Below are 26,477 nucleotides of genomic sequence, written 5' to 3' on the forward strand. Positions count from 1 at the left end.
TAATTTTTCCATGAGGAAAACCATTTTTTGATATTTGAAAATGCAAGTAAAACAGATTTAATAATTTTTAAAACATTATAAACATGTTAAACCAAAAATTATATGAGATTCAAAACTCTCAGAGAAAATCAGGGTTTGGTTTTGCCACATGGTGAATTTTCCTGGGGAAAAATCCTTCAATTTTAAATTTTGGATTTTTCCAACATAATTTCTTACAACTAATTTTATAGGAAGACACCATTGCCGTAAAAAGTGCATTAATCCAAACATTAATGATGCAAAGTGGCTGAAAACTATTTTAAAATTAGCCACTGGATTGAATGCTCTAAAATGGTGAATTTTATATTTTTAAACAATTTTTTAAACGTCTTTGACGCTTGTAGGAAAAACCAAATCTCTAAATTATAACGAAATTAAGAGATTTAACATATTTTCAATCGTAGACAAAGCGGTAATCCTAATTTTTTATTCCAAAAAATGTTTCTAACAATTCGATTAAATACACTGCATCCAAAACACTGGTGAAAATATAAAACCATTTAATTTAAACCAGTTTGAATCCCTTTAGGATTGACACAATATTATGAGGGGAGGAGAGAGATGCATCAGAAATTCCACACAAATTCAATTTAAAAAGGAAAGACAGCAAGAGAATTTTCTATCAAATCGACTATTTCTCACCGCCCCGCATTTCATTATTTTTTTTCTGTTTTCAGTGACAAATCTCTGGCGAATTCGGCGCGCCGATGTTTCATCCGAAAAAGCGGCAGCCGTGCATGTCGCTGGGATGGGTGCAACCCCCTTTTGTGATCTTAAAAAATGCAGCCGCGGACGAGAGGGCGACGCCGGCGGTCCCCCTTTCATTTTTTATTTTTTGTCAGCATCACTGTGATGCTGCGTGCGCTCAGCGTGCGTGATGGGAAATCAATGAGTGCGTGTGCTCCGCCGATTTCTGTTATTTTATGTTTCAATGTGGGGCACACTGCTTTTTCGTTCCGCCCGCTCTCTTGCTTGCGCGACGAGTTGGCCGCCCGACCGATCGATCCGTTGGAACTGAATTTGTATTATTGCGTAATGATGCAAACATCACTCTAGCTGACTCTCCTCTCTCTGACTCTGAAACATAAAAAACTCTTTGTTTTGTGTGAAAGCTTTTAAAAATGAAAAGCATAAAGAGATTGAACTCGGATTTGCATACATACAAAGATTCAAATTCCAAAATCAAAATTAGGTGCTGAATAACAGCGGGGACCAGATGTGCGATAAAATTGGTTCCCACTGCGCAGATCCATGAATGTGGGAAACAAAAAGCTCTCTTTGGATTGCCGTACAAGTGTCAAGAGTTTGTTTTTACGATCCAAAAGACACAATTAGTCCACAAGTAAAGCAAATTATGTCACAATATTGACCAAAACTTGCTTTTTTCGCGTATTTTCACGTGACCGTTTTTTCGCGCCATACTCCACCGGACGCCATGTCTGCGCGTCGCATGAATCTGGACCCCGCTGCTGAATAATATGTCATTAGGCGCCTCTTAATTTATTTTTAAAATTTTTTATCATTAATAAGTATTTTTTACGAAAGTTTTTGTGTTATAGACCAGTCAAGATAGATGAATATTTTTTTTAATAAAAAAATAATAAGTCAAAACGCCATTTCAGACTATGACGAGACATATTCAACTGTGTACTATGACTCATTTTAAAATATTTGGAGAAAACAGGAAATATCAAAATTTAATTATTAATAAGTGCAAGTATGTAGAAAAGTCAGGGTTTTCTCAATGTCGTTTTTGGCTAAACTAGTTCAGTAAAACGATAATCAAGATCATCATCCCCCTTTAGAACTAACTAACAACTGGACATTGGATCTTTTCTAGGGGCTAAATAAAAGAGAGACCAAAATATTAGAAAATCGAATAATGTTGACAAGGGCTTAAGAAAAAAAAATAACCTGTCACCACTCTGAATGAAATTAAAAATAAAGTATCAGAGGCATGACGTCATGTTTAAAAGACCTCTCCGAGCTAAGTCAATCGTCCGATTGGTTTTTTCTTAAAGGTACTCCGTTTTTTTAACTAGGCGGGCCACAATCAACACACAAAATGATGGTGTGTGTTTAACAAGCACAGAAGAGATAAGCATGAATGCCATCCATCCGATTTCTCGCCACGTATATGGTGGACTGTCGATAACCAGCCCGCTCGGGATTTGACCTTCGACGCTTCAGTGTGGAAAAAAGACTGCGCCAGACAGCACGCTGGTATCGGCAGCAGCAAATCGAAAGAAAATGAGGTAAGAGTCTTTTTGCGGGCGGATCAGATTGATCTTTTGACCCAATTTTCCATTATTTTTAATTGATGCGTCGTTTATCATATAAAATTAAAAATATTATGCAAGATAAAAAATGTGCTTACAGTAGGGATATTTTACAATCAACAATTGATTAATATTAAAAAAGTATCAACAGTATCTGAGATTGAGTGGAATTGTAAATTAGTTTAAAAATATCAGAACCAGCAGCCTATTTTTAAGCAGGGTTTTTTATCACAAAATCAATTCAATAGTTAATTTCTTCCTAGCTAAAACAGGTTTGTTCTCTTTGAGCCTTTCATTTTGTGGGAGTAGGAAGTAATAACTCATATTGCAAAGTTAATTGCGCCAATTCCTGATAGATAATAGCATGATAAGATTACACATATATGGCTGGAAGATTAAGTTAACACTGATAAACAATGACTACACTACACAAAATAATATTGGGCGATGAACTCCTGATAATTTTTAAGGTTATTGAATAATTTTTTTCGGTTAATTCATTTTAGCATTAATTTATCTTAAATCATTTGCAGTTAAAGATGAACTTCAAACGGAAACCTCCGGACTTTGGACTGATTGGACAGAAATCGACAGAAAATCTACAACCTCCTCCAAAGGCGTCAATGCTCGCGTTCTACATGACATTAATTGCAGTCGCAATCGTCGCTTTTGCTCTTCTTTCTTCCTATCCAAACAATGACTTCGCTCTTGGCGTGTTTTCCAAATTTGCAGCGAGTGATGATCCGCAGGCCTCCTCGTGCGCCGATATCTTGTACATGGAAAATATTTTAACCCTGCCTGACGTTGGCGAGATATTGACTTCCAGAAACCAAAGCCGCGCGGCGCACTTTCTATTTGAAACTTCGCACACCGGAATTGTATCCGGAAGGCAAGCGTGTGTCGTCGAGTCTGCGGCGAGAAACAATCCTGAATCTGATGTGTACCTCATCATCGAGCAGCCTCCGAGGGAACTGAGTTTGAAGACAAACGAGCAGCTGATAATGGTCACCAGACGTTATCCAAACATTCAAGTGCTCTCATTGAGTTCTGAAACGACCGAAAGTGAATTTTTGAAGTTTGTTAATGAAAATGGAGGCACGTATTTAGACTGGGATGTTTTAATAACAAGCGATCTCGGCAGCCTCGGTCCAAATTTTGTCTGCCTCAAATCATCAGGATCCGTTTCCGATCGGCTCTTCCGCCTCTCTAAAAGCCATCCCTTGATTAAAGGTGCCGAGGGCAATCTGGAGACACGACTCAAAGACTATTGCGAGTTGCAAGTAATTAATAAGAGGCGGGTGAAAACGTGCAGAGACGTTTCGATTTATCCAGCGCAGTTTTTCTATCCAATCAAAGCAGCTGGGGAAAGAGACACGGGAGAGATTTTATTTGGAGTTAATGCTTTTGAAAATAGTAGTAGAGCGATAATTCAAGTCGGATCGAATAGTTTTATAAGTGAAGTTGCAAAAACTCACTGCCCGAGAGCTTATTGGGGCGCTTATAGTACATTTTAAAGGAATGAGGTACAGAATCACCCTGGATGGAATTGATTGGAGCCTAAAAATTACCTACTACAATATTTTTATACTGGATACAAGTTAGGAAAACTGAAAAATGGCAAAATCTAAGATCCGATTGGGGCTTTTTTATTTATTGTCAAATATTATATTATTATCAGGTTGTGAAACCAATAAAATACACTGAAAAACTCCTGAAATTTTTTAAACTAAACTCTGAGGACTGATTTGTTGAATCCAAATTTTTCCTGTAGCACTGAAAACACTGTATTTTAGATTGTTGCTGCAAAACGAAGCTTGCTTTTGAAATAGTAAGCGCTCTCTACCTAATACTTGAAATCTTGCATATTGTGTCAAAACAAAGGAGTTTTCTTGCAAATTAGCATAATTATACCGTTGGGTCGATCTCATTAAAGAGGAATGATACTGGAAAAGCCTGGAAAATGCTTGTTGCCAATGCATAAACTCATCCCTTAGGATTCAGTTAAAGCTTAAATTGATTTAAGAAGCTCTGTAATTTTTTGAGAAAATTGGCTGGAAAGTTAGCGTGCTTTTCAAACGGTAATGGCTGTCTCCTTACTTGAAATTCGATTTAATTTCAAAACCAAGAGTTCCCCCAATAAGTGGCATATACACAATTGGACAGATCTCGACGAAAGAAATCGGAACATGCCAAGAAAATATGTTCAAGCACTGCAAATTTTGGAGAAATGTGGCAAAATTTGAATTTTTACTTTATTGCAAATTGTTGAACAAATTGTTTACCGATCAATTGTTTATGTCCAACAATTCAAATAATTTTCTATTGTTGCCCAGTATCATTCCACTTTTGGGAATATGGCTGACTGAGTCAATTGTGAAGTTTTTTACGATTTCTTATTAAGTTAAGGGTGAAAACACTGGTGCAATATATTTTTTGTACAATTTGAAAATCTGAAAATTTTCTGTTGCATATTTTAAAAAAGGTTTTACTCGATTAGGTGCTTACTTTATAGGCAACGAATTAAATTTTAATCTTGTCCTCTATGAATGAATCCAATTTATGTGGCTTAATCAAAAAATTTTGTTTTAAATAATTAAACGCGAAATTTTTTAAAATTTTTCCCGGACTGTTTAATCAGTACATTATGCGACAATAAATAATGGAGATAAAGGCAAAAGAGCGGAAGCGTATGCGAGTGGGGGACACTACTTCTATTGTGTATCGCTTTTTACTGATAAAATTTATAATGCACCTTTCCGTTCTAACCAAAGTGTTTCAAAATGCCTCTCGGTTTCGTCGCATTCAACGTTTCCACGCTGTCATGGAAAAGGACGCCAGCAGGCCGAAAATATTCATAACCATCCTGTTGTTCGTCTCGTTCCATTTGATTTTCTTCTCGTACCATTTAAGCAGCAGTCTGCCTCTATGGCTGTCGAGCAGGACGAAATACTTCTGCGAGGACACGGTGACGGCTTCCAAGATGATCCACCTTGAGGACGCGATCGAGGTTTTGGACAAGAGAGATCAAAGCCGGCGTGCTTACTACATGATCGACTCGTCCAGACAAGGTGTCGTTTACGGTCGACAAGCGTGTGCCGTCGAGTCGTTGGCCAAAAACAACCCTGACGCTGACGTCTACCTTTTGGTCCTTTACCCTCCAAGAGACCTGCGTGTCCAAACAAACGAGCAGCTGGACATGGTGAAGCGTCGCTATCCAAATATTCAAATGCTATCGGTGAAGATGGAAAAGTTAATCGAGGGCTCCATCCTGGAGGAATGGTACGCGAGGGGCGAACTGAATAAAAGTTCGTACCCCGTTGAGCATACTAGTGACCTGATCAGGGTCCTGGTCGTGCAGAGGTACGGCGGCACGTACTTGGACCTCGACTTCATCGTCCTGAGGAGCCTAGCAGACCTGAGTGAAAACTTCGTCAGCTATCAGATGTCGTCCGACGTGAACAACGCAATGTTTGGCTTTTCCAAAAATCACCTCATCACGCGCATGATTCTGCAAAGGGCCAGGGACAAATACGAGCCCTGGGCTTTTGCCACCATCGGTCCATTGAGTCTAATTCATGCACTCGAAATCTACTGCGGCTGCAATGTGACGGAAATGGTCAAAAACGACACTTGCAACGATTTGAGAGTGTATCCATCTGGTTATTTTTATCCCGTCGCATACACGGTGTGGTGGGTCCTCTTTGAGAACAGCACGAGCGAAAGGCTTGCCTCTTTTAACGAATCGTACGCGATCCACTTTAGTAATTTCATGAGTAAAAATGAAATTGTACGCGTCGGATCGGACCAAGTGTACAGCGTCCTCGCAAAACAGCACTGCCCCAGAGCGTATTGGAGTTCATATGATGTGTTTTAATGGTAAATACTTTGTTAAATATTATAGATTTGAATAACAATTAATAAAAAATAAATTAAATTAACAAAATAGTAGCATTATTAGTTTTTTTAAATTTTAAACCAGGTTGCTTTAAGGGGAAAGACATGTAAACATTTTTCATGAAATTCACCAGGGTCCGGATTGCATTCTGTGTTGGTTCCCGTCGGTCAGAAGTTGTATGAATTATCTGCTGAATAAATTCAGGATGTTTAAGGGTTTAAAAAATATCTGCTGCGATTTGTTGTCACGCATTAAATCTTCCAGTCGCGCACATAAAGCAGAGAGCAACGTACTCGTACTATCTATTTGATAATTTCCGTCAACACAAATGCACACGCGGTTGTTTTCCGTTATCGGGAAAGCCGGAAAAAAATTGGCATCACACGCAAAAACACATATATACAGCAGCGACTCATTTGAATATCGCGGGGCTGGTCGAGTGCAGCTTTTGGTCTGCAAGAGAGTTGATTTTATTCCGCACGCTCGTTTATTTGCAAACGTCCTCCGCCGCCGCCGATATAATAAATGATCCGGCTGCAGAAATGGCCGAGCGAACCTGATTTTGCATCCACGCTCTTTCAATGCTCCGCGGTCCGCATTTTTTTGCACTTTTTAATGTGTATTGGCAGTTATACTCTATTTGTCCGCCAGTCGAGCCTGCAACTGACAAATCCTACAATTCATTGCGCACCCGGCCGTCCACGTACTAACTCCTCTCATCTGTTTGCGAACCTCGCTCGCTCGCTCTCAGTCAACCCTCGGAATGACATCAATATCTCGTCTGGCCGCTTTGATTCAGCTGTCAAAAATTCGCACGCTACGTCGCCGTTTGGAAATATGTATTTTTTCAATTGCGATTCTCGTGACGTAAATTAATTACATATGAAATAATGCCAGTCAATTGCGGCAAGCAATTAGTTATAATAAGTCATATAAGTATTTTTTTAAATTTAATTTCCTTTATTTGTATTACACAGCGGTACAAAAATCGAAGCTTCTCCATTTCTGTCCGCGCATTTACAAATGAGTCTTAAACAACAAAATAATTAATAACAATTGTACTTGCAAAAACAAGTTTTTAATCGGAACAATTAATTACTATCATAAAACGTTCACCTTTTGCACCGAAATTCCATTCCCTAAATTATTGATAGAGTTTTAAAGGAATAATATTTAAACAAAAATAAGAAGAAGAATTAAAAATTAGAAAAATTCCCAAGATATCGATGTGAACATTTTCCATTTGCTTGTACGGTCAAGACAAGAGCTTTAAACCTGACCGTAGAAACAAAATAGAGACATTTTTAAGAGCCAAACTTTCCCTTATTTATTTTACTAGAGATTTTGTAGTTCTTTTACATGGTTTATTTTCGCTTGTATCAATTTTTTTGATGTCAAATTCAGATGAATTCACTTGTAAAATTTTAATTATTCTGTAACTCAAATTAATTACAACTCTGATAACTGGGATTTTTGGTCCAATTTTTCTCTTTAACTGTCCAAAAGGATGAAACACCTGCTAAAAAATCTCTTAAATCAAGTCAGATAAAAAATCACGATTTAAAAAATTATGAGGTCAAACATGAACTATATATAGCCATTTATTTTTGCCTGCGAGATAAACATAAAAGAGACACAGCTCTTATTAGACGGCAATTTTAGTGATTTTGAAGCCCAATATCACTGGTTTCAATATTAAAAAAATATAGATATTCAACAGTATTAGAAATATCTTTAATGGATAGAAAAACAACCTTGAAAATAGATTTCTTCTGAAGAATGCCCATTAAAAGTCACTGCGTGATTTGTGTTCTGTTAATTGACATTGAGAAACACAGAAAAAATTATTGTTCAACGCTTGTCTTCAACTCTGAACCCTACATTACGTGGCGATATGAAATTATCCAATAAATTTCTCAAGACTCTGATAAATAAATAATCGTCAATATTATTTAATTTTATCACTTGCGGGCAAATACAGTGCCTATATAGTTAAAAGAACAAGTACTGCGTAAGCAGGATACCTATTGACAGTCTCACAATGACATTCACAACCCACAAATAGACAAATAGACGCATATCACATTGTTTGACGTGCATATTATTTAAACGGGCAATTCAAACTGACGACTGAAGTAAGGAGAATAAAGCTTTACTCTCCTTATCACCAGAGTAAAAAGCTTTACTCTCCTAACAATTAGCCTGAAGGATGGCAGAGAATTGTTACCCCGCAATGCAAAATTCTTTATGGTGCTGGGAGTAACAGGATATATTATTGGATGTCGGATCCTATCCTAATGACGCCTGATACTGACGAGAATTCGTGCAGTGGACCAGCCCAGAGGGGGACATCGCCAAGAAACACCACCGGATAAGGCTGTTTTGCAGCAGGATGATCAGGACGATGAACTGCCGTCCCCGATGATGCCGCTCCACCGATCGTAAAAGGTATTAAAGTGGAATGATAGAGGGCAACAATTGAAAATTATTTGAATTGTTGGATTGATAATCAATTTGTTCAACAATTTGCAATAGTAAAAAAGGACCTTCCTACAGTAAAAATTCAAATTTTGCCAATTTTCTCCGAAATTTAGAGTGCTTGAACGTATTTTCTTGGCATATTCCGATTCCTCTCGTCGAGATCTGTCCAACGGTGTAAGCCACTTATTGGGGAAACTCTTAGTTTTGAAATTAAATCGGATTTCAAGTAAGGTGACAGCCGTTACCATTTGAAAAGAAAACTTTCCAGCCAATTTTCTCAAAAAATTACAGTGCTTCTTGGGTCAATGGTTTTTTTATTAAGACAATATTCAATCAAACGGCTCTCTAAATCACAATTAAACACAATCTATCGCGCTCAAAGCATTAATTCGTCCTGGTCCCGGCAAAATTGCGCAACGTTCAACAAACACCCAAAATTTCATTGTCGAATTGATTGTTGACCTTTTCTTGCAACAAGGAAATTCGCGTTTGGTTGTTGAAAGTTACGCAATTTTGCCGGGACCAGGACGAATTAATTTATTTCTAAGCGAGACACGTCGTACATCACATCACATGAATATTCATCTCACGCAACCCGCAATAACCTCTAACAGCGAGCCAAGTCGACATCTGGCATTGAACTCAAGAACTAGAATGCCAGCTTAAATCCATAACGAAAAACTCTCATGTGATTCATTGGGTAATTATGTTGAAGGAATATTATGGAGTTGCAAGCCGGACGAAATAAAAAAGGCACCGTCGTTGAGATAGTTACAGCGAAAAAGTACTTTTAAATTATCAGATATCACGCAAGGGCAACTTCGGTTAATTCGCGCCTAAAAACTGGTTAATTAAACTTAAAATGGTTAGAACTTGCGTTTAACTTGATATTTTAAACAAATCTGTTAAAAAATGCTATAATTAAGTTTTTAAAACATTGTGTTGAAGAAATTAGCCGAAATTCTTCTTACCTACAAGATGAGAAAAACCGGTTTCACGGTAAAACATTCTTTCACCGATTAACCGATTCGTGTCGTAAGAAGCTGCTCGGCGAGTGGAAGGGGGAGTGGCCGCGGTGCGTGTGTGCTTCTGCTCTTGGAGAGCTAGCCTGCACTTTAATTCTCGGGAATCTCGCGTGCTGGGCGCGAGTCATGCAACCCTGAGGCGACGCCCTTTGATCTTGCAGCCCCCGGTCGTCTGAAAAATGCAAGAGGGTTGAGTGCGTCGACCAGGGCAATGCGGCGCCTGCAGAACGTGTGCCTGACGGTGGCGGTGACCGCCCTGGTCGTCTCGTACGCCGCCTGGAGTTCGCTGACCGCCACCACCACCCTCGGCACCAGCTCTTCCGCCTCCAGGCAGCCCATCGGCGACCTCCGAGAGCACTCCACCGTGTGTCACGCCTCTCTGCAGGTTGGTCTCAGGGGGGTCGGTGTCGCAGGGTGCGCTCCGTGCTCAGGGATGGGGAGGCGGGGTGGTTCAAATCAGGTGACTGAAGGGCGGGGATCGTTTGCGTGTTATAGACTCCTGGTTTTATTGCTGGTTGTAAAATAATGTTTCTGTCAGTAATACCGTATTTGTTTATCTTTCAAAGTATTTTGAAATTTTTTATCATTTTGGGAAAATATTTCTGTTGATATTTTTCCTTTTAAATTGATGGAAAATTTTTTAATCTTTGGGTTACAAATTTTTTCACTAGAATTACCTTCGTAATTTCGAAAGAAATTTTATTCTGAAGCAGGAAAATTTAAGAAATTCGTTATTTTGTGTGCAGGGTTGCAAAAAGAGCAGAAAAGAGCAGTGCAGTGGTAAAAAAACGTTTTTTCTTCAATTTTTACCAGTTTCTTGCAGGCAATGTTTTCACCTTGTTTTTCAATAATTTTCTAATTGTTAGCAAATAACCTCGACTTGAAAACTTGTCAGAGATAAATTTATGGAGAATTTGAGGCAGCAAAATGGCAATTTGAAAGAAAATATCTGCGCAGTGAAGGAAATTTTGAGCACTCCGACCGAAATTTTAGATTTTCACAGAAGAAAAATGGAATAAATTCATTTCTTGCAATTCTTGCGCAAGAAATTGGTAAATATTGAGTGGTAAAAACCTTTCAAAACCAGTGGTGAAAAAACCGGATGTTAAGCAAATGCATCCCTGTTTGTGTGTCACCTTTTCCATTCAACGAGTCATTTTTATAAAAATTTTATTCTATTCCTTCTTGCTACACGCACTTATGGACGAGCACTGTTTCTAAAGATTTTTAATTAAGCAACATCATTGAAAACTCGTTTATTTTATTTCTAGAATTTCTATTTTAGAAATTGGGCAAAGCTTTTTCTTGAAATTAATGCTGTACTCTTTTTTACAGTTTGTTTCATTTTAAACTTTCTCACTTATTAGATAAATTGAAAATTACAAATTTTTAAAAACAGATCAAATACGCAAACTTCTCTCACTTTTTATTTTCTTTAGAAATCATTCATACAACACAAACAATATAAATAAAAAAAATCAGAACATATCCTTCAAGCACTCGAATGAACCGATAAAAACTGTAATAATTATTACAATTTTCTAAATTATCTTAAAACTGATTTTTTGAGGCTAAGGAATATTAATTGGGGAAAATTCAAAATTTATAAATAATAATATTTTCCCCCCAAAAAATTAATAGTCATTTAGGCCTGGCGTTTAACTACGGCAACACCTGTGTTTAAAATTATCAGAGCGTGATAAGAGAGCGTTCGGTGTTTGTTGTTAGTCCATGTCCTCTCCTACATAATACGCGCCTTTTCACAATCGCTTTTACAACACACACACACAAACTAATGCATCACGCTGTGCACAATGTCAGCACTATTAAGTATGCAAAGTGACGCGGGCGGGCGGGCGTAGAGGCCATTAAACCCGCGTTGATTATCAAATTGATTCATTGCAGGATCAGAGGACTTTCTTGCCGAGCAACAATGACTCGTCGTTGCCTACCATTTTCTTCATCACGCCGACCTATCCTCGCAGGGAGCAATTTGCAGAGCTCACCAGACTCGGCCAAACGCTGATGCACGTGCCCAGCTTGCACTGGATCGTGGCCGACGACAACCCAGCGTGCAACCCCTTTCTCACAGAAATCTTCCAAAAATTCGGTATGCCAGAAATGCTAATTTATATCCAATACTTTTAGCATAGCAACTAATTCAAAGTAAAATTTATTTAATCAATACACTTAGGTTTGCGCAATCGTTCTCACGCAACCTTGCGGAGAGATTTATTTCTGTTTTTTTTTCTCAGAAAATGTGTTAAATTAATAAGAAATTAACAGGGTTGCATTTGCTTACCACCTGGTTTTTTTACCAATGGTTTTTACCACTCAATTTTTACAAATTTCTTGCGCAAAAATTGCAAGAAATGAATTTATTCCATTTTTCTTCTGTGAAAATCTAAAATTTCGGCCGGAGTGCTCAAAATTTCCTCCACTGTGCAGATATTTTCTTTTAAATTGCCATTTTGCTGCCTCAATTTCTCCAAAAAATTATGCTGACAATTTTTCAAGCCGAGGTTATATGCTAATAATTTAAAATTATTGAAAAATAAGGTTTTTTTCTTTAATTCCGGCTGATAATAAATAGATATAATAATATTAAAAGGAACCCCTTATCAGCAAAACGACGACAAGTCAATTATTTGCGTCCTGTTTGTAATAAAGTGACAGGCAAAGGCAAAACTATAACCACACAATATCGATTTATTGAGTGTTTGCTTTTCGTCAACTCACCGCAACTAATTTTAAATATGTATGTGTATATTAATGGTTGTTGTTTCGCAGGGTTGCCGTTCACGCACATTTCCAGCCCGATGCCAAGCAACTATCGAAAGAGGTATTTTGTGCCTCGAGGAGTGTCAAACCGCAGAGCCGCCCTAAAGTGGATCAAGGCAAACGCTGCCAGCGGCGTCTTCTACTTCGGCGACGACGACAACACGTTCGACCTGACGCTCTTTTCCGAGATTCGCGACACCAAGATCGTGTCCATGTTCCCAGTGGGTCTGATCGGAGAATTCGGCGTCAGCGCTCCCATCATTGAAGATGTAATATATTTTGGCGCAATTTAGTTATGTGGTTTTAATTAATTGAGTTCTTATCTTACGTTAGGGAAAGGTCGTGGGGTTCTTCGACTCTTGGCCGGCAGACAGAAAGTTTCCGGTGGACATGGCGGGCTTTGCTGTTTCCGTGGAATACCTTCTGCAACACCCAAATGCAACTATGCCGTACAAAGCGGGACATGAGGAGGACCAGTTTCTCAAGAGTTTAGACTTGAAAATGAGTGATATTGAGCCAAAGGCTAACAACTGCACAAAGGTATTGTTGTTTCCTTGCAATCCAGGTCGCGGAAAAATTGCGCAACTTTCAACAGTCAAACGCAGGAATAGGGCAACAATCAATTCGATAGTGAAAATTTGGGTGTTTGTTTATAGAAGCGCAATTTTACCTTGATCAGGACAATTGGTATCTTTTATTATTAAATTATAAAGCTGTGAATCTTCTCACTATTAAATTTTCATAATTTTTCTCCCCCCGGAAGCAATAATAATTAATTTCCTTTGCTAAAAAAAGAGGGCGTAACCAGTAAATTCGAAAAATTGGATTTTGGGGCACTTTTGGTCCGAAGGACATGGAAAGAATAGGTCAATTTACATGAAATAATTTAATTTTTAAATAAAAAATTAATATCAATCCACTTTAATTTTAATTCCTTCATCTAAGAAATTGTTCGATTTGATTCTAGGTACTTGTATGGCACACGCAAACTGTGAAGAAGCCGAAACACAATTTGAAGGTTCCTGAGAGCATCTTCTCAAATCTGCGCACCTTGCTGGAAAAGCTAGTTTCGTTAGGGGTCGTCCAAATGGGGGCTGAGGTGTCGGGCAAGGAGGTCTACATGGTGGTCGACGGACACAAGAATGAGGTCACCAAACGACAAGTCCTTGGTCTTTCCTAGTTACTTAAGTATATTATCCGGCTGTGATAACGTTCGGAGGTAGGATATCGGCGCAAATCTTTCAATTTAAATTAGACGCATCGTTTTTTCTGGTATTTCAACGGCGTGCAACAGAGAAATTTGGTTGTGCTTAACAGTAATTATTCTGTCCCAGTTGAAATGTGTTAATTTGGCCTCTAGTACCGTATGCCTTCACCATCCATTAATTAGGTCTGATAGTTATGAAATTGATCTGTTCATAATTGTATTTTTTCAAATTGAGATCTGATTTTTGTGTAAAAATTACTCTTATTTCTATTAATTAGCAAACTTTTGAAATGCCTTTTTTGCTGCATTGGCATGAAGAACTAAAGAGTTTGTTTTCATTTAAAACTTAACAAACTATTTGCAGATGTTGAAGGACGTCAGATGATATATTATTTTCAAGTTTTTCAAGGAGAATGCACCTATTAATCCGGAGAAAAGTTGATTGAAAATTTCATTAAATTACGGTGGCGTGGATTTAGCGTACCAGAAAACGGCAACTATTTCATTGGAAATTTACAGCGAATTTCTGGATTAAAAGGTACAAATAAATATGCCAAAAAAATTTGTGGATGGTGTGTATCAACAGTAAGGATGGAATCTGAAGTGCTTTGACAGTACAATCACCAAGGATATTAGCGAGTTTTTATATAGGGCTCTCTCACCCATTAGTGTTAATTTCCCATTAATTGTAATCAAAGAAAATACTCGCGCAAATTTTAAATCTAAGTGTTTAATTAAACATTCTGGACCTGTCGAACAGGCATTGTTTTACAGTAGCTACTTTTTAATTCAAGAACCGACTAAACCCAACCCCCTGGAAAGTATTTTAAAGGTTGCGTAGTGTGGTTGGTCGGTCACACACAGACTTAGTGAGAGATGTTGACATAATTATTTGAAAGTTTCGGAAGAGGGAAACAACCATAAACGACGATTTTAGCACACTAATTGTAGTAATTAAGCTCAGCTCAATATCTCTACTAGATGTAGAATTGATAGTTGTACCTGCTATATTTAAATAATTAATATCTTTTTCAAGGTCATGTCCCGCACAATCTACTTACATTTAATTATTTTTTGCCTTGTCGTTTTATGTGCTTTTCGATAATCTCTATATAATTACTACTAAAATCTCAGTAGATCGTTGTAGATGATCACTCTCATCTTCCTCTTCATTGCTTGCTAACCAAGATGACATGATTACCCCCAGACATTGCCAATTCATTTTGCCAAAGAATATTAACAACCATACACAGTGTCGACCGGATATAACATTTTTTGAGATTAATTGTGTATAGTACAAGATGCGAATAGCGCCGGAAATTATTTCAATTCTTTTTATTGTAGGCTTTCTCATTGCTGTGCTTCTATTGATAAACGTGCACAGCATCTTGCCAAATCTGCTATTTACAAAATTAATTTAGGCCATTTTGAATGGTGGCACGATTAATTTGCGATCGGTGTAGCATAAAAAAGAGACGTCGTGTTTTGACGTAGAACTTTGTGCAATATTCCCATCAATTTGTATAGTTTCCTGAATAAACTAGCCTTCCAAAGTTGCATATATTCTCATTCATGTTGTAACTTCCTGATTTATAGCGCAATGTACCGTTCAATAAAGATGAAACTCAAAGAATCTCCAATTGAATGCATTTCTTATTTATCATGATCATGGATAGGATTGTGAAACTTGTGAATTTTAGACATTTTTCTAAAAAATATAGCTGACTTATTTTTTTGTACAAAATACACGGTTTTACTTAAAGTTTATAGGTGTCCTTATTTGATGTCAAATAGTCCAACTTCTAATTTTCACAGGCTGAAGTATGATTAATGAAAAATTAATAAGCTTGATAGGTTATTTGAAAATTGAAAGTTTATTTCTTATTTTTCTTCTTTTTGCTGGCAGCTGCCTCCAGTCCTCTAAGGTATCTCACAGGAATCTTGTAATCCTCTGAACAGACACAAGGTGTATTAATTTTATGGGGTGAAATATTGATCTGTCGTTGAATATGCTTTTAACTACCGACTGTAGAAAAAGGCAAATACCGATAAAACTTTGAACGCATTTTCTTCCAGCTCTAAAAAGGCAGAGCTGTTCTGGCTCAAATAAACAGGGTTGCAATTTTTTAACCAATTTCTTGCAGTAAAATATTTTCGAAAGTGAATCGTGAACGACTTTTTTTTAAATTTAAATCATAATGTTTTTATTTACCTTCCTTAAAATGCACTGAAAAAACAGTATAACATTTCAATCTCATCAGAAATAGTTATCAAGTGTAGCTAATCAGTTGATCACTGAGAAAGCTTCACATTTTTTAATAAAATTAGGCGCAAGAAATAGGTAAAAATTGACGATTTTAGATTTTAATCAATAATAATACCTTGAAGGAGCTTTGCAATAAAATCGACTTGGTTTCCTTGGACAAGCAGCTCTCGGCTTTTCTTTCCAGGCGCTTCGTTGATGCTCGTACTCGCCGCCACCCCGTGTTGGCATTTTTTGGCAAAATCTTGAATGTCGATTTGAAACAGCTCCAAATTGTTGATTAAAGTAACCTATATTTTAATTAAATTATAAAAATTACGAATCCACTGGAAAGTGTGTGGACTACCTTTTTATTCCCAGATCTCATGTTGACCCGAATATCGATGGGCTCCAACTTGACAGGCTTTGGCTGGGTCAAAGGCCCAGTTGCGGTCAAATGATAGGTTTGCGTCATCCTTGAGAGACACTTCTGCATCACCTCCTCCCAAGTTATATTAACAGTGTCTGATCCACCTCCGGCACCGATCAGCGCGTCGTGCATCGTGGCGTCCAAGGTGACAAACCTTTAAAAAGAGGCTGGTTAAGTTAAAAATTCAACTTTTTCAAGGAAATTCTAACATTGTTAACGTTTAGGTTTTTGTTGAAACTATTTAATTTGTGTAGGCTTAAGCAGTGGTGAAAATATTTTGCTTTGGTGATTTTTGTGATTCACGTGAAATTAAAAAAAAAATTCAAATTGAAAATACTGATTTGCTAAATTAAATTTTAATTTTGATTCAGAGACAAATCGATCCTTTAATACAATCATTCTAGTTGATTTTTTACTTCAGAAAAATACGGTTTAAAATCTGTAAATTAAATCACCAAAATCTAAATTATTGTTGCATACCTCGGATTGTTCGGATCTTGCAGGTTATTTTGCTTCACATATTCTGTGATGTGTTGCCGGATATTCTGCGCACTAAGCAAGTCTCCTTTCCTACAGGTGAAGGTTTGTTAGAAAGGCATTGAACTGGTGGCCGCATTTTCATTTTCGCTCACTTGCAATGATAGTTTTTGAAGATCGGAGCGACATGGGCGGTGATTTTGTACAGTTCACGGATATGCGGCGATTCCTTTTCCTTCTTTTCCTCAGGCTTTGGCTCTTCGTAATCATCCTCTCTGAGATGAAAATGCTTCAAGTCTTCATGCTCCAAATTGACAGCAACTATGGTTTCAACTCCCTTCGTTTGTTCTCTTATCGTAATGACTCCGCTTTGAGTCATGACTTTTAAAAAAGCTCCGAGTTTTTTGAAGGAAGACTTCTTCACGTCTAACGTGTACCTATGATGATTAAAATTTAGGATCTGTGGCATTATTTGCAGAGATTTCTACCTTGAGGGGCAAGCAGGCACCATGTGCAGACGGAAGAAATTACTTGTCAGCACAGGAAGGGCCAGCTTCTTGGCACTTGTTTTCCAGGATTTGAGAAAGCAGTATCGCAGCAGTTCATCCATGAAATCTGGACCCAATGGAGCTTCTTCCTCTGCAATCTGAAAGTCGAAATAATTGTCTCAAATAAATTTGCTTAAAGTTTTAACTCACCTTTGTGTCTTGAAGCCTCTCTTCCAGCCCGGTCTCTACCTCATTTTTCACCTCTTCGCCAGTCCCTTCCTCTTGCACCTCTGCAGATTCCTCAGCATCCTCCACTTCCGCACTAGACGCATTTTCCTCCTCGCTCTCTTCGTCCAGGGCGACCCCTGGCAGTCCCAGGTCTGGAATGTTGGGCCTCGCTCCAGTTCCGAACCAAAGGTGGTCTCCCTCGACGTGCAAAATGAGCACGCCCTTTCCTTGAGTGGGGAAGGCTTTCATGTCCTGACTGCTTCTCGCAGCTTTGCCAACAGCCACTGACGCTCTGTTTGAGTTAGTATTCACAGCCACTGGTTGTCCTGTTTTCAAGTCGCCTCCAAAATCACTCTCCTGGAATATTTAACAGTTGTTAAAAGTCTTCAGTTTAAAAAATTGCTTCTAGTTTAGTTGAATTTTTTGCCACAAAGTATTACTTCAAGGTCTTCAAGCAATATTTTCCCTAATTTAATTTTTATTTTCACGCTTCAGTCTAAATTTACAAGAATTTCGAGGGTGAAATTTCGCACCTTATGGCCGACCACCCCAGCCAGCATGAGATCGGCGCCTTTTCGAAGGAAATCAATGACTGGATCCCACACAGTGAAGTGGTACACGAGTTTCGGGTGCTTCCAAAGGAGGTACACTGTCGGATAGTGCACCTTCTCCACCTCGAAGAAAATGGGCACGGGAGCAGCGTCTCCGTCCGACTGGACGCAGAAGACGTTGGCGTAGGCGCTGCTGTGCGTTAGCACCTTCACGGTGCTTATATTCGCCTTGTTCGGCAGCAAATTCTGCAGCTCAGTCTCAGTCAGTTGCGGGAAATTCTTCTGGATGTCGCATTTCAGTTTTTTCCTGAAAATAAAATTTAAATCATAAATAATTTGCGTATTGTGTTTTATGAAAAATTCATCGAATGGGAATTTCTCAGGCACTTTTTGCGTACAATTCCTTTGAATTGAGTAGCCAAAATTAGCTCAAAAGTTTGAAAACACCGTCATATATATCGCCAGAAAGGGATTTTAGCTCATAATTTGCCAACCATTATTGAATAGATCGCGCCGAGAGGAATAACAATCAAGCGAAAACCCAATTGACGAACTTAACCCTTTAATTTTATGAGAAATTTGCAAAAAATCTGATATATAATTGTTTTTTCATTTATTGCACAATTTTAGAAGATTTTTTTTACCAAATTTCACACATTTTTCATTTTGTTGATGTTTGACTTAATGTAAATTATGGTGAAACTTTTGCTCACTCACATACCCTTCAGCAATGTTTTCCTTCGGGCGGAGCACCAGCTTGTGGACAAAATATCCCTTGGATCACTTGAGAGTTATTTTTCCACACGTGGCAGACGTCCGCAGACTTAACATCACTTGTTTGGCAGAGTGAGTGGTAAGACTATTTTTCATTGAGCTTATTATTTCAATTCTTTAATTTCTTGTCAAGTAATTAATTCCGAAGAAAAGTCAAATTCAATCGTTTACTCCCCGTTCCTATATTTGTATTTTAATTAATTCAATAGTGTTCGCAAAAGAGTCAATAATTTTGAGGAAACGTTTCATTAATTTACACTCAATATAATTTTTGCTTTAGTTTGTTTAGTACACTAACCGGCCTCTTCCATTGCTTTACCCTAGTAATTAAAGAAACTACGCGACCTTAAGACGCTCGTCTTAAATGCATATTATTTTATTTCAATTAAATTTCATTTTCCAAATTAATAATTAAATTCATTTTATGTTCTGTCATGAGAAGTAATTCTCTTATAGAAAATTTAAAATCTTTCATTCCCAACTTTGGGAACTAAAATTAAAGTTCGTGGTGTCAGAAATTATTCCTGAAATTGGGAGGGTCCCGAATTAATGCCTGGGTACGCGAAGGTTGCAACGTGATTCTAGATAAAAGGCAAATTCTTGAACATTTAATCAGCTAGATTACTCCTGACTAAGTTGGAATTGACACTAATTTGCAGGCTGCGATTATTAAACAGGTAAAAATATTTCGTATGCGATGCAAGGAAAAATTTAACTTAAGGGAAAATAACAATTTTTAGTCTCTTTTGGTAATTACATAGCCAAGAGTAGAATTTACAACTTTTACCGCAAATTTGTCAATATACATTATGGAAGAAAAGAACGAAAAATTAATTTCTTGAATTTCATATGCAAAAAAATAGTAAATTTACTGACAGGTAAAAAACTATACATATATTTATAATAATATGCACTGCATCCCCTGCATCAGGGTTGCAAAAAACCCGCATTTTTGTAAATGCAGTGCAGTGGTAAAATGAGGTTTTTTCAATTTTTACCAGTTTCTTGCAGTTTTCACCTTATTTTTCAAAAATTTCCTAAATATTAGACTTGAAAAATTGTCAGAGCTAAATTTTTGGAGAAATTGAGCCAGCAAAATGGCAATTTAAAAGAAAATATCTGCACAGTGGAGGAAATTTTGAGCACTCCGAACGAAATTTTAGATTTTCATAGAAGAAAAATGGAATAAATTCATTTCTTGCAATTCTTGCGAAAGAAATTGGTAAAAATTGGTGAAAAAACCGGGTGGTAAGCAAATGCAACCCTGCCCTGCATGGTGGACACAACGAAAATGAAGTCTGGTTGTGACTAATAACCAACTTTCGAAAAAGAAGTGAGAGTTGCGAGAGATTAAAGCGATTTAAGTACTTTTTCTCGTTTCGCAAGCAGCACGAGGGGGCTCGCGCCGAGGAGAAGAAGCGCAGGCGGCAAGCGCCAGCAGCGAAAACGCACGCGACTCGATCAATATCGGTCAATCGGCCGGAGCCAGCAGCACAAACAGCAGTCCGTCAGAGACACTCTCTGGCATTCTCTCTCTCTCTCACGCCCAAATGGCCGACCTCGCAGGTCCGTGGTCGGCAAGCGAGTGGCCCTCGGGTTCTGAGTGGAGTCGCCGGTGAGAAGGGTCGCCGACCTCCGCGCGCGGACACCCCGGACGGCACCAAGAGCCGAGAATTTTCGCAATTTTCGCCTGACAATTAATATATCTCACCTATCCGAGCCCTTGAGCGCAGAGTTGGACTTGATCTTGAACGGCTTCTGGAACATCTTGCTGGGCCGCCGGTGAGTCGAGGGGCTTTGACGGGGGCTCCAGTGTCCGGCGGGCAAAGGGACGGCCGGCGTGTCCAAACAAAAACACCTGGCGACCGCGGGGGATTCGTCAGAGAAGTCGTATCGTCGGTCGGTTGTTTTTAAGTTGGATCGAACCGGTTTTTCTTACTTTAGCTCACAATAATTAGGCAAAACATACCGGTTAATCTTATGAAAAGAGAAACTAAAAAACTGTTCTTCAAAAATATCGCTAAATAGATAAATAATTTATTAATTGACTGTCAGTAAAGTTCAGAATAGTGAGAGTGAATTAAAATACCTTTACATTTAATTTAAATACGCTCTCAAAGTTGGGAAAGAATTTAAATTTTGCGAGAAAACTGGCTCCAAAGTTGGAGAATATTTTTTTTTTAGAATTTAATCTAAATCAAAAGTAAAAATATCGTGGACTAATTCACCATTTGCGTAAACCGTTAGTGTTCGAAGCCGCCAGCAGATGGCGCCACCGTATACTTTCGTAATAAATTTAATTTTTAGGCTTTTCCGCTGCGATTTCAGACTCAATCCTGCTGCTGTGCATTCTTCACTTAATTTTCTTTCTTTTTACGTGCTGAAAACCAAAATCAGTTCAGTTAATTGTCGTAGAAACGTAAGAAAATATTTTTTTTATTTTAAATAAATAATTTTTCACGATTATACGGCGATTGGCTGAACCGATTTTGGTTTTCAGCACGTGAAAAGAGAGAAAATTAAGTGCAGAATGCATCATAACTAGATTGAGTTTGAAATCGCAGTGCAAGTAATTTAAAATTAAATTTATTACAACAAATTATACGGTTGCGCCATCTGTTGGTGACTTTAAACACTAAGGGTTTATGCAACTGGTCAATTGATTAATTTTTCGGGAAATGAGGAAAATTCTGAATTTTAACTGTTGCTTTGGCATGATTTTTTGTAGATAATAATAAAGGTTATTTATAGGTTAGTAGTTTAGAAAGGAAAAATGATAGTGAAAAATGGCATGCGCGGCTTTAATGAAATACAATTGCTATAGAGACAATCAACACACTTGTGCGATAAGGGGCGGGACGACAGTGACCTTGCTCTATCGGTGCACACAATTTCACAGAATGATAACGTTATTTACCTCAGAGTGAAATGAAAAGCGTTCCATCCTGCAGAGCGTTAATAAGCTCTCGGCTTAGATGAGAAAAACACAGGTTTTTCAAGAAAATTAGAATTCTTTGCTGTAAGTTGATTTAAAACAGGGTTCGGAAAAATCAGCACTAATTTTTTTTGTTGGTTTTTAGCAATTTTTTCCAAAGGTATAGTAATTTGGGTTGTAACAAAAAATTTCATTTTCTTAAATATCGGATCAGTTGTTTAGAAGTTTGTCCTTTTTAAACTCTATTTTATTTCTCACTTAAAATTAAACAAATAAATTTATCTAACCCTTTTGTGGCTTTAAAGAGATCCATAGGCGTCAAATTTTGTTCTATCATAAATTGAAACTTGTATTTAATCAGCATACATAAAAATATACCACTTTTTTGGATTTTTCTTTAAATAAACTGAACTGAATTGAATTAGGGGTTTCTAGCTGTAAAAAAGATGTGCAAAAAATTATTTTCCCGCCCTGATTTAAAATTAAAAATTCGATTTTTGCTTATATTAACTTCATAATCACTTAAATTAAGTATTTTATCATTATTTAATTATTATTGTTGTCCATTTTAAGGTGATTGAACAACGATGGTCCAGTCAAAGAGCCCCAAGTGGCAGCTGCGGTGGCGTTGCGGCCGCTGGTGGTGGAAGGTGTTCAAGCTGCTGCTGAAAATCCCGCTGGTCATCGGACTGTTGCTCAGCGTGGTGGTCCTCTACCGCGCCCTCACCGCCTCCACGCCGGCCTCGACCCTGGACATCCTGAACAATGCCCAGACCGCCGGCGTGGACGACAACCTCAAGATGGAGCGGGCGCACAGGTTGGCCGGCGCCCTCCGAATCTCCACCGTCTCCTACGAGCCTGGCAAACAGGAGACTGGCGAGCTGCTGAAACTTCACAGGTATCTTGAAAAGGGTAAGCGTATTTTTATAATGATTTATTTATTTACTCTTATGATGGAAACTGAAAAATATACATATATATTCTATTGATTTTGAAATAGTGATTTTACAAAATATTTGGTTTATTTTAAAATGGAAACAGCTGATCCGAAACTTATATTATAATTTTGAAACAAAAATTATGTCCTAAATGTCTGGCAATTTATAGAAAATTATCATTCATTCCAGATTTAATTAAAACAATTCTTACTTAATCATTTTAAGCAAAAAACTTATTTTTATTAATTTTTCTGGGGTAAAAAGGCTAAAAGGGACACTCAGAATGCTTTGGTTATTATTATATTTTTTAATTTGAGAAAATAAGCATCTAATATTAATCTCCTTCACAGAATTTCCGGCTGTGCACAATTGTTCCTTTGTGAAACGAGAAATCATCAACGTCTATAGTCTGCTTTACACTGTTACCGGCACAAGCCCTGACAAACTGCCTTATATGCTGGCGTCGCACCTGGACGTGGTGCCCGCCGACCCTGAGCACTGGGAGGTCGACCCTTTCAGCGGCAAGATTGTCAACAACACCTACATCTACGGCAGAGGCACCATTGACGATAAAGGAGGCGTTTTGGTTAGAAATAATTCCAATTTTTTGTCAGGAAAACTAATTTAAAACAAATAATCAATTCTAGGGCATCCTCGAAGCTTTGGAGTATTTGATCAAGAAGGGAGAGCGTCCGCAGAGAAGCTTTTTCATCGCCTTCGGACACGACGAGGAGGTCAGCGGGAAGCAAGGTGCGCAGGAAATCGCTCGAGTTTTGCTGAAGAGGGGCGTGGACCGTCTGGACTTTGTTCTTGACGAGGGCTACACTGTCACAAGATACATTTTCCCAGGCACCAGAAAACACGTGGCGCTGTAAGATTTTTCTTTATCTGATAAGGCTGGAGAGCAAAAAATTCTTTTAATAGATAACAAGTTTGCACTGCAAGGGATTCCTCTGGTTTTTAGGATATCTTGCCGCAGATATATTTTTATTTTTTAAATTAATGCTCTGATTTTTTTTCACTATGATAATAAATTTAAATAAATAAATTTGTATTTCAGCGTCGGCGTGTCTGAGAAGGGCTATCTCACCTTGGAGCTCTCCGTAAACGGCAGTCCAGGCCACTCCAGTTTCCCCCCTTGGGAGTCTGCAATCGGGATTTTGTCCGAGGCCATCACCAAGTTGGAGAAGAACAAACTGCCGTCGATGTTTGGAACTGGACCTGAGCGCTCAACTTTCGAATACCTGGCTCCTCACGTGAGAATTTTTCCCCTTCAAATGCCAACAAACTTTCAATTAATAAAATGTTCAGGTTGGATTCCTGCACCGACTCCTTTACTCAAACATGTGGTTGTTCTCTGGATTCATGGCTCGAATCATGGAAAAAGAAGCGTTGAGCAACGCATATGTCAGGACTACTAGTGCCATAACTGTGTTTCACGGAGGAATCAAAGTAAACCGTTTAGTAGATGTCATTCATTGAAAATAAATTCGATTTTCTAGGAAAATGTCGTACCGGCTCACGCGAAGGCCACAATCAACCACCGCGTTCATCCCTCGCAAACCATTTCAGATGTGATTGAATTTGACAAGCGCACCATCGACGATCCCAGGGTTGAAATCAAGGTGAAAGCGTCAAAGGAGGCGCACACTGTGTCTCCGTACGGTCCGGATGATGTCCAGTTCAATTTGATTGCTCGAAGCATCTACCAGACTTTTGACGACGTCGTTGTCATACCAGGTACGAATGACTACAATATTATAATATTTTATTTTCAAAAGGAAAATTAAGAACGGAAAAATAAGCTCTGAAAAATAAATAAATAAATTCCTGCTTCAATCAAATGATTTAATCCTTTTTTCCGGAATGAAAAAATTGATTGCTTTTCAATCCAAAATAGAATTTGACGCGTCGCAATTTCAATTTATTGTGCAGGTGTATTGATCGCCAACACGGACACCAGGTGGTACCTGGGACTGTCGAGTCACCTGTACCGCTTTTTCCCAACCGTCATCTATCCGGAAGATACCAACAGGTACCATGGCATCGACGAGCGAATATCGATTGACAACTACCAGCAAGCCGTCAGTTTTTACTACAGGGTGATGAAAAACGCCGACCTCATCATAGGCCACGTTGCCTCGACCACTGCCCACCAACAGAGGGAACTTTGAAGGCTCCGTTGCAGCGCTTTGTTGTTGTTACTCACATAAAATTTCAACCAAAATGCTGGTTGGGTATTTGAACCAGAGGTAGTTCTACTCCCTCTTTTGTTGTTGCTGTTGTCGTTCTCTGAAATTTCGATATTGTCAGGGTCACTATTCCTCGCAGTGATAAATTTTAAAAGTGATTTCGGAAAAAAACAAATAACCGTGTTTGTTGCACATCCTTTATTGAGCCGAGACAGTATAATTGCTGTTGTGGCACAGATATTCCACAATTCGTGATGAGTTGTGTAGTTTTAAATATGCTTCGATAAGTGTACGAATTTAATTCATTTTATTGAAAATGTTTGAAGGGTTTAAACTAAAATTGTGCTGTCTGTTGTTATTGATAACTGTTTTAGGCTGGACACTGATTGTATGGAAACAATAATTTTGTTTGTTTTAAGTGAAATAATACAAGTATTTTTCACTAATATTCAATTTACATTTTTTATTTCGTTTATAATTCTTTCTGCTGATGACGCTTTGGAAGTGGATTTTAACTTTCCAGAATTTACCATGAAATAACTAGATAATTATTTTTTGAGCAACGAATTTTGCCAACTTTCCATCCTATTCATAGATTTATTTTCTAAAACTACACGGTATATCACAACTTTTTAAAGTGTGAAGTTCTGAAACGAATACTCAAATAAACATTGCGTAACACGGCATTTATTTTCCCCAGCGAAAAGTGCAAAACTGTGAATAGGTTTGCTTAGCAGTGGAAGCATAATAGGAGCTCTTCTTCAGGGAATTGTGAAAGCAAAATGCAAGAATTTAGCTGTCGCGGCGGGTGGCTTGTGTCACGTCCAGACAGAATCTTCGCCGCACCACTTGTTTCCAGCAGCTCCATGGAAATAGATTAGAGTACTTTGCATAACACAATATCAAGCCAACGTAACAGCCTTGCTAGTCCTCTTTTATTTCGAGATTTACATGCGTCGTGCATACCATTATAAGTATATAGACACAAACACCGACAGGAGACGCAAACAAAGCGTGTTTCCGGCGGCAATTGCGACCTTTTTTCTCCTAAAAATCCTCAAGGAAAACGGTTGGCTTGCATTTCAGGCTAATTTGCAAGTATTGGCAAATGTATTCGTCCGCTCAAAATAATTGCATTCAGCTTATTGTTCCGAGTGAGGGCATTGTGTAATCGCGTTCCCACATGGAACATAATAATGTTATGCACATTATTTTTCTCGAAAATTCCATTCATTTCATAACAGCAAATAACTTTTTTTTCTCTCTCTGAAAATACTGCAAAAAATAATTCTAAGGATCAAACTCAACCGTTTACAGAGCGGAAATTTATATTTAAAACTGAAAATATAGCAAAGTTTGAGAGTTAATAAGAATTTTAAATTAATAAATTCATTTTTAAACATAAAAATATTTGAAAATCAGTCGAGTATCAAATTAAAGCAATTTATTCCTGTCCAAAAAATTAATTTACTGAAATTTGCATGTAAAAAACATTGGATTTTAATTTTTAAATCC

The 26,477-nt window shown here is 38.0% G+C and overlaps 5 protein-coding genes across 6 annotated transcripts; 4 read left to right on the forward strand and 1 right to left on the reverse strand.

Annotated features, from left to right (window-relative positions):
• Positions 1-2,130: 2,130 nt before the first annotated feature.
• On the forward strand, positions 2,131-6,261 carry LOC135940584 (uncharacterized). The gene is made up of 2 exons (XM_065485533.1): positions 2,131-2,294; positions 2,852-6,261. The coding sequence occupies exon 2, from the start codon at positions 2,858-2,860 to the stop codon at positions 3,830-3,832; it is 975 nt and encodes a 324-aa protein (XP_065341605.1). The 5' UTR covers positions 2,131-2,294; positions 2,852-2,857; the 3' UTR covers positions 3,833-6,261.
• On the forward strand, positions 5,140-6,192 carry LOC135940947 (lactosylceramide 4-alpha-galactosyltransferase-like). Its single transcript, XM_065486102.1, has one exon. It carries the CDS (start codon positions 5,140-5,142, stop codon positions 6,190-6,192), a length of 1,053 nt encoding a protein of 350 aa, XP_065342174.1.
• Positions 6,262-9,748: 3,487 nt separating the features above from the next.
• Positions 9,749-15,347, forward strand: GlcAT-S (Glucuronyltransferase S). The gene is made up of 5 exons (XM_065484626.1): positions 9,749-10,104; positions 11,625-11,829; positions 12,510-12,769; positions 12,834-13,040; positions 13,468-15,347. The coding sequence occupies exons 1-5, from the start codon at positions 9,931-9,933 to the stop codon at positions 13,678-13,680; spliced, it is 1,059 nt and encodes a 352-aa protein (XP_065340698.1). The 5' UTR covers positions 9,749-9,930; the 3' UTR covers positions 13,681-15,347.
• Positions 15,348-15,562: 215 nt separating this feature from the next.
• On the reverse strand, positions 15,563-20,741 carry eIF2D (eukaryotic translation initiation factor 2D). The gene is made up of 9 exons (XM_065483719.1): positions 20,609-20,741; positions 18,106-18,430; positions 17,555-17,929; positions 17,345-17,502; positions 17,012-17,293; positions 16,860-16,949; positions 16,317-16,533; positions 16,089-16,260; positions 15,563-15,658 (listed from the first exon to the last, which is right to left on the reverse strand). The coding sequence occupies exons 1-9, from the start codon at positions 20,662-20,664 to the stop codon at positions 15,582-15,584; spliced, it is 1,752 nt and encodes a 583-aa protein (XP_065339791.1). The 5' UTR covers positions 20,665-20,741; the 3' UTR covers positions 15,563-15,581.
• On the forward strand, positions 20,543-25,415 carry LOC135939381 (N-fatty-acyl-amino acid synthase/hydrolase PM20D1-like). Of its 2 annotated transcripts, none has more exons than XM_065483717.1 (8): positions 20,543-20,679; positions 22,406-22,744; positions 23,121-23,356; positions 23,418-23,641; positions 23,831-24,026; positions 24,082-24,222; positions 24,273-24,510; positions 24,706-25,415. In XM_065483717.1, the coding sequence occupies exons 2-8, from the start codon at positions 22,420-22,422 to the stop codon at positions 24,942-24,944; spliced, it is 1,599 nt and encodes a 532-aa protein (XP_065339789.1). In that variant the 5' UTR covers positions 20,543-20,679; positions 22,406-22,419; the 3' UTR covers positions 24,945-25,415. The 2 variants fall into 2 exon arrangements, with proteins under 2 accessions (XP_065339789.1, XP_065339790.1); XM_065483718.1 differs by lacking the exon at positions 20,543-20,679 and adding an exon at positions 21,898-21,916.
• The last annotated feature ends 1,062 nt before the right edge of the window (positions 25,416-26,477 follow it).

This window comes from Cloeon dipterum, chromosome 3 (assembly GCF_949628265.1).
Source record: "Cloeon dipterum chromosome 3, ieCloDipt1.1, whole genome shotgun sequence".
Classification (NCBI taxonomy): Eukaryota; Metazoa; Arthropoda; class Insecta; order Ephemeroptera; family Baetidae; genus Cloeon; species Cloeon dipterum.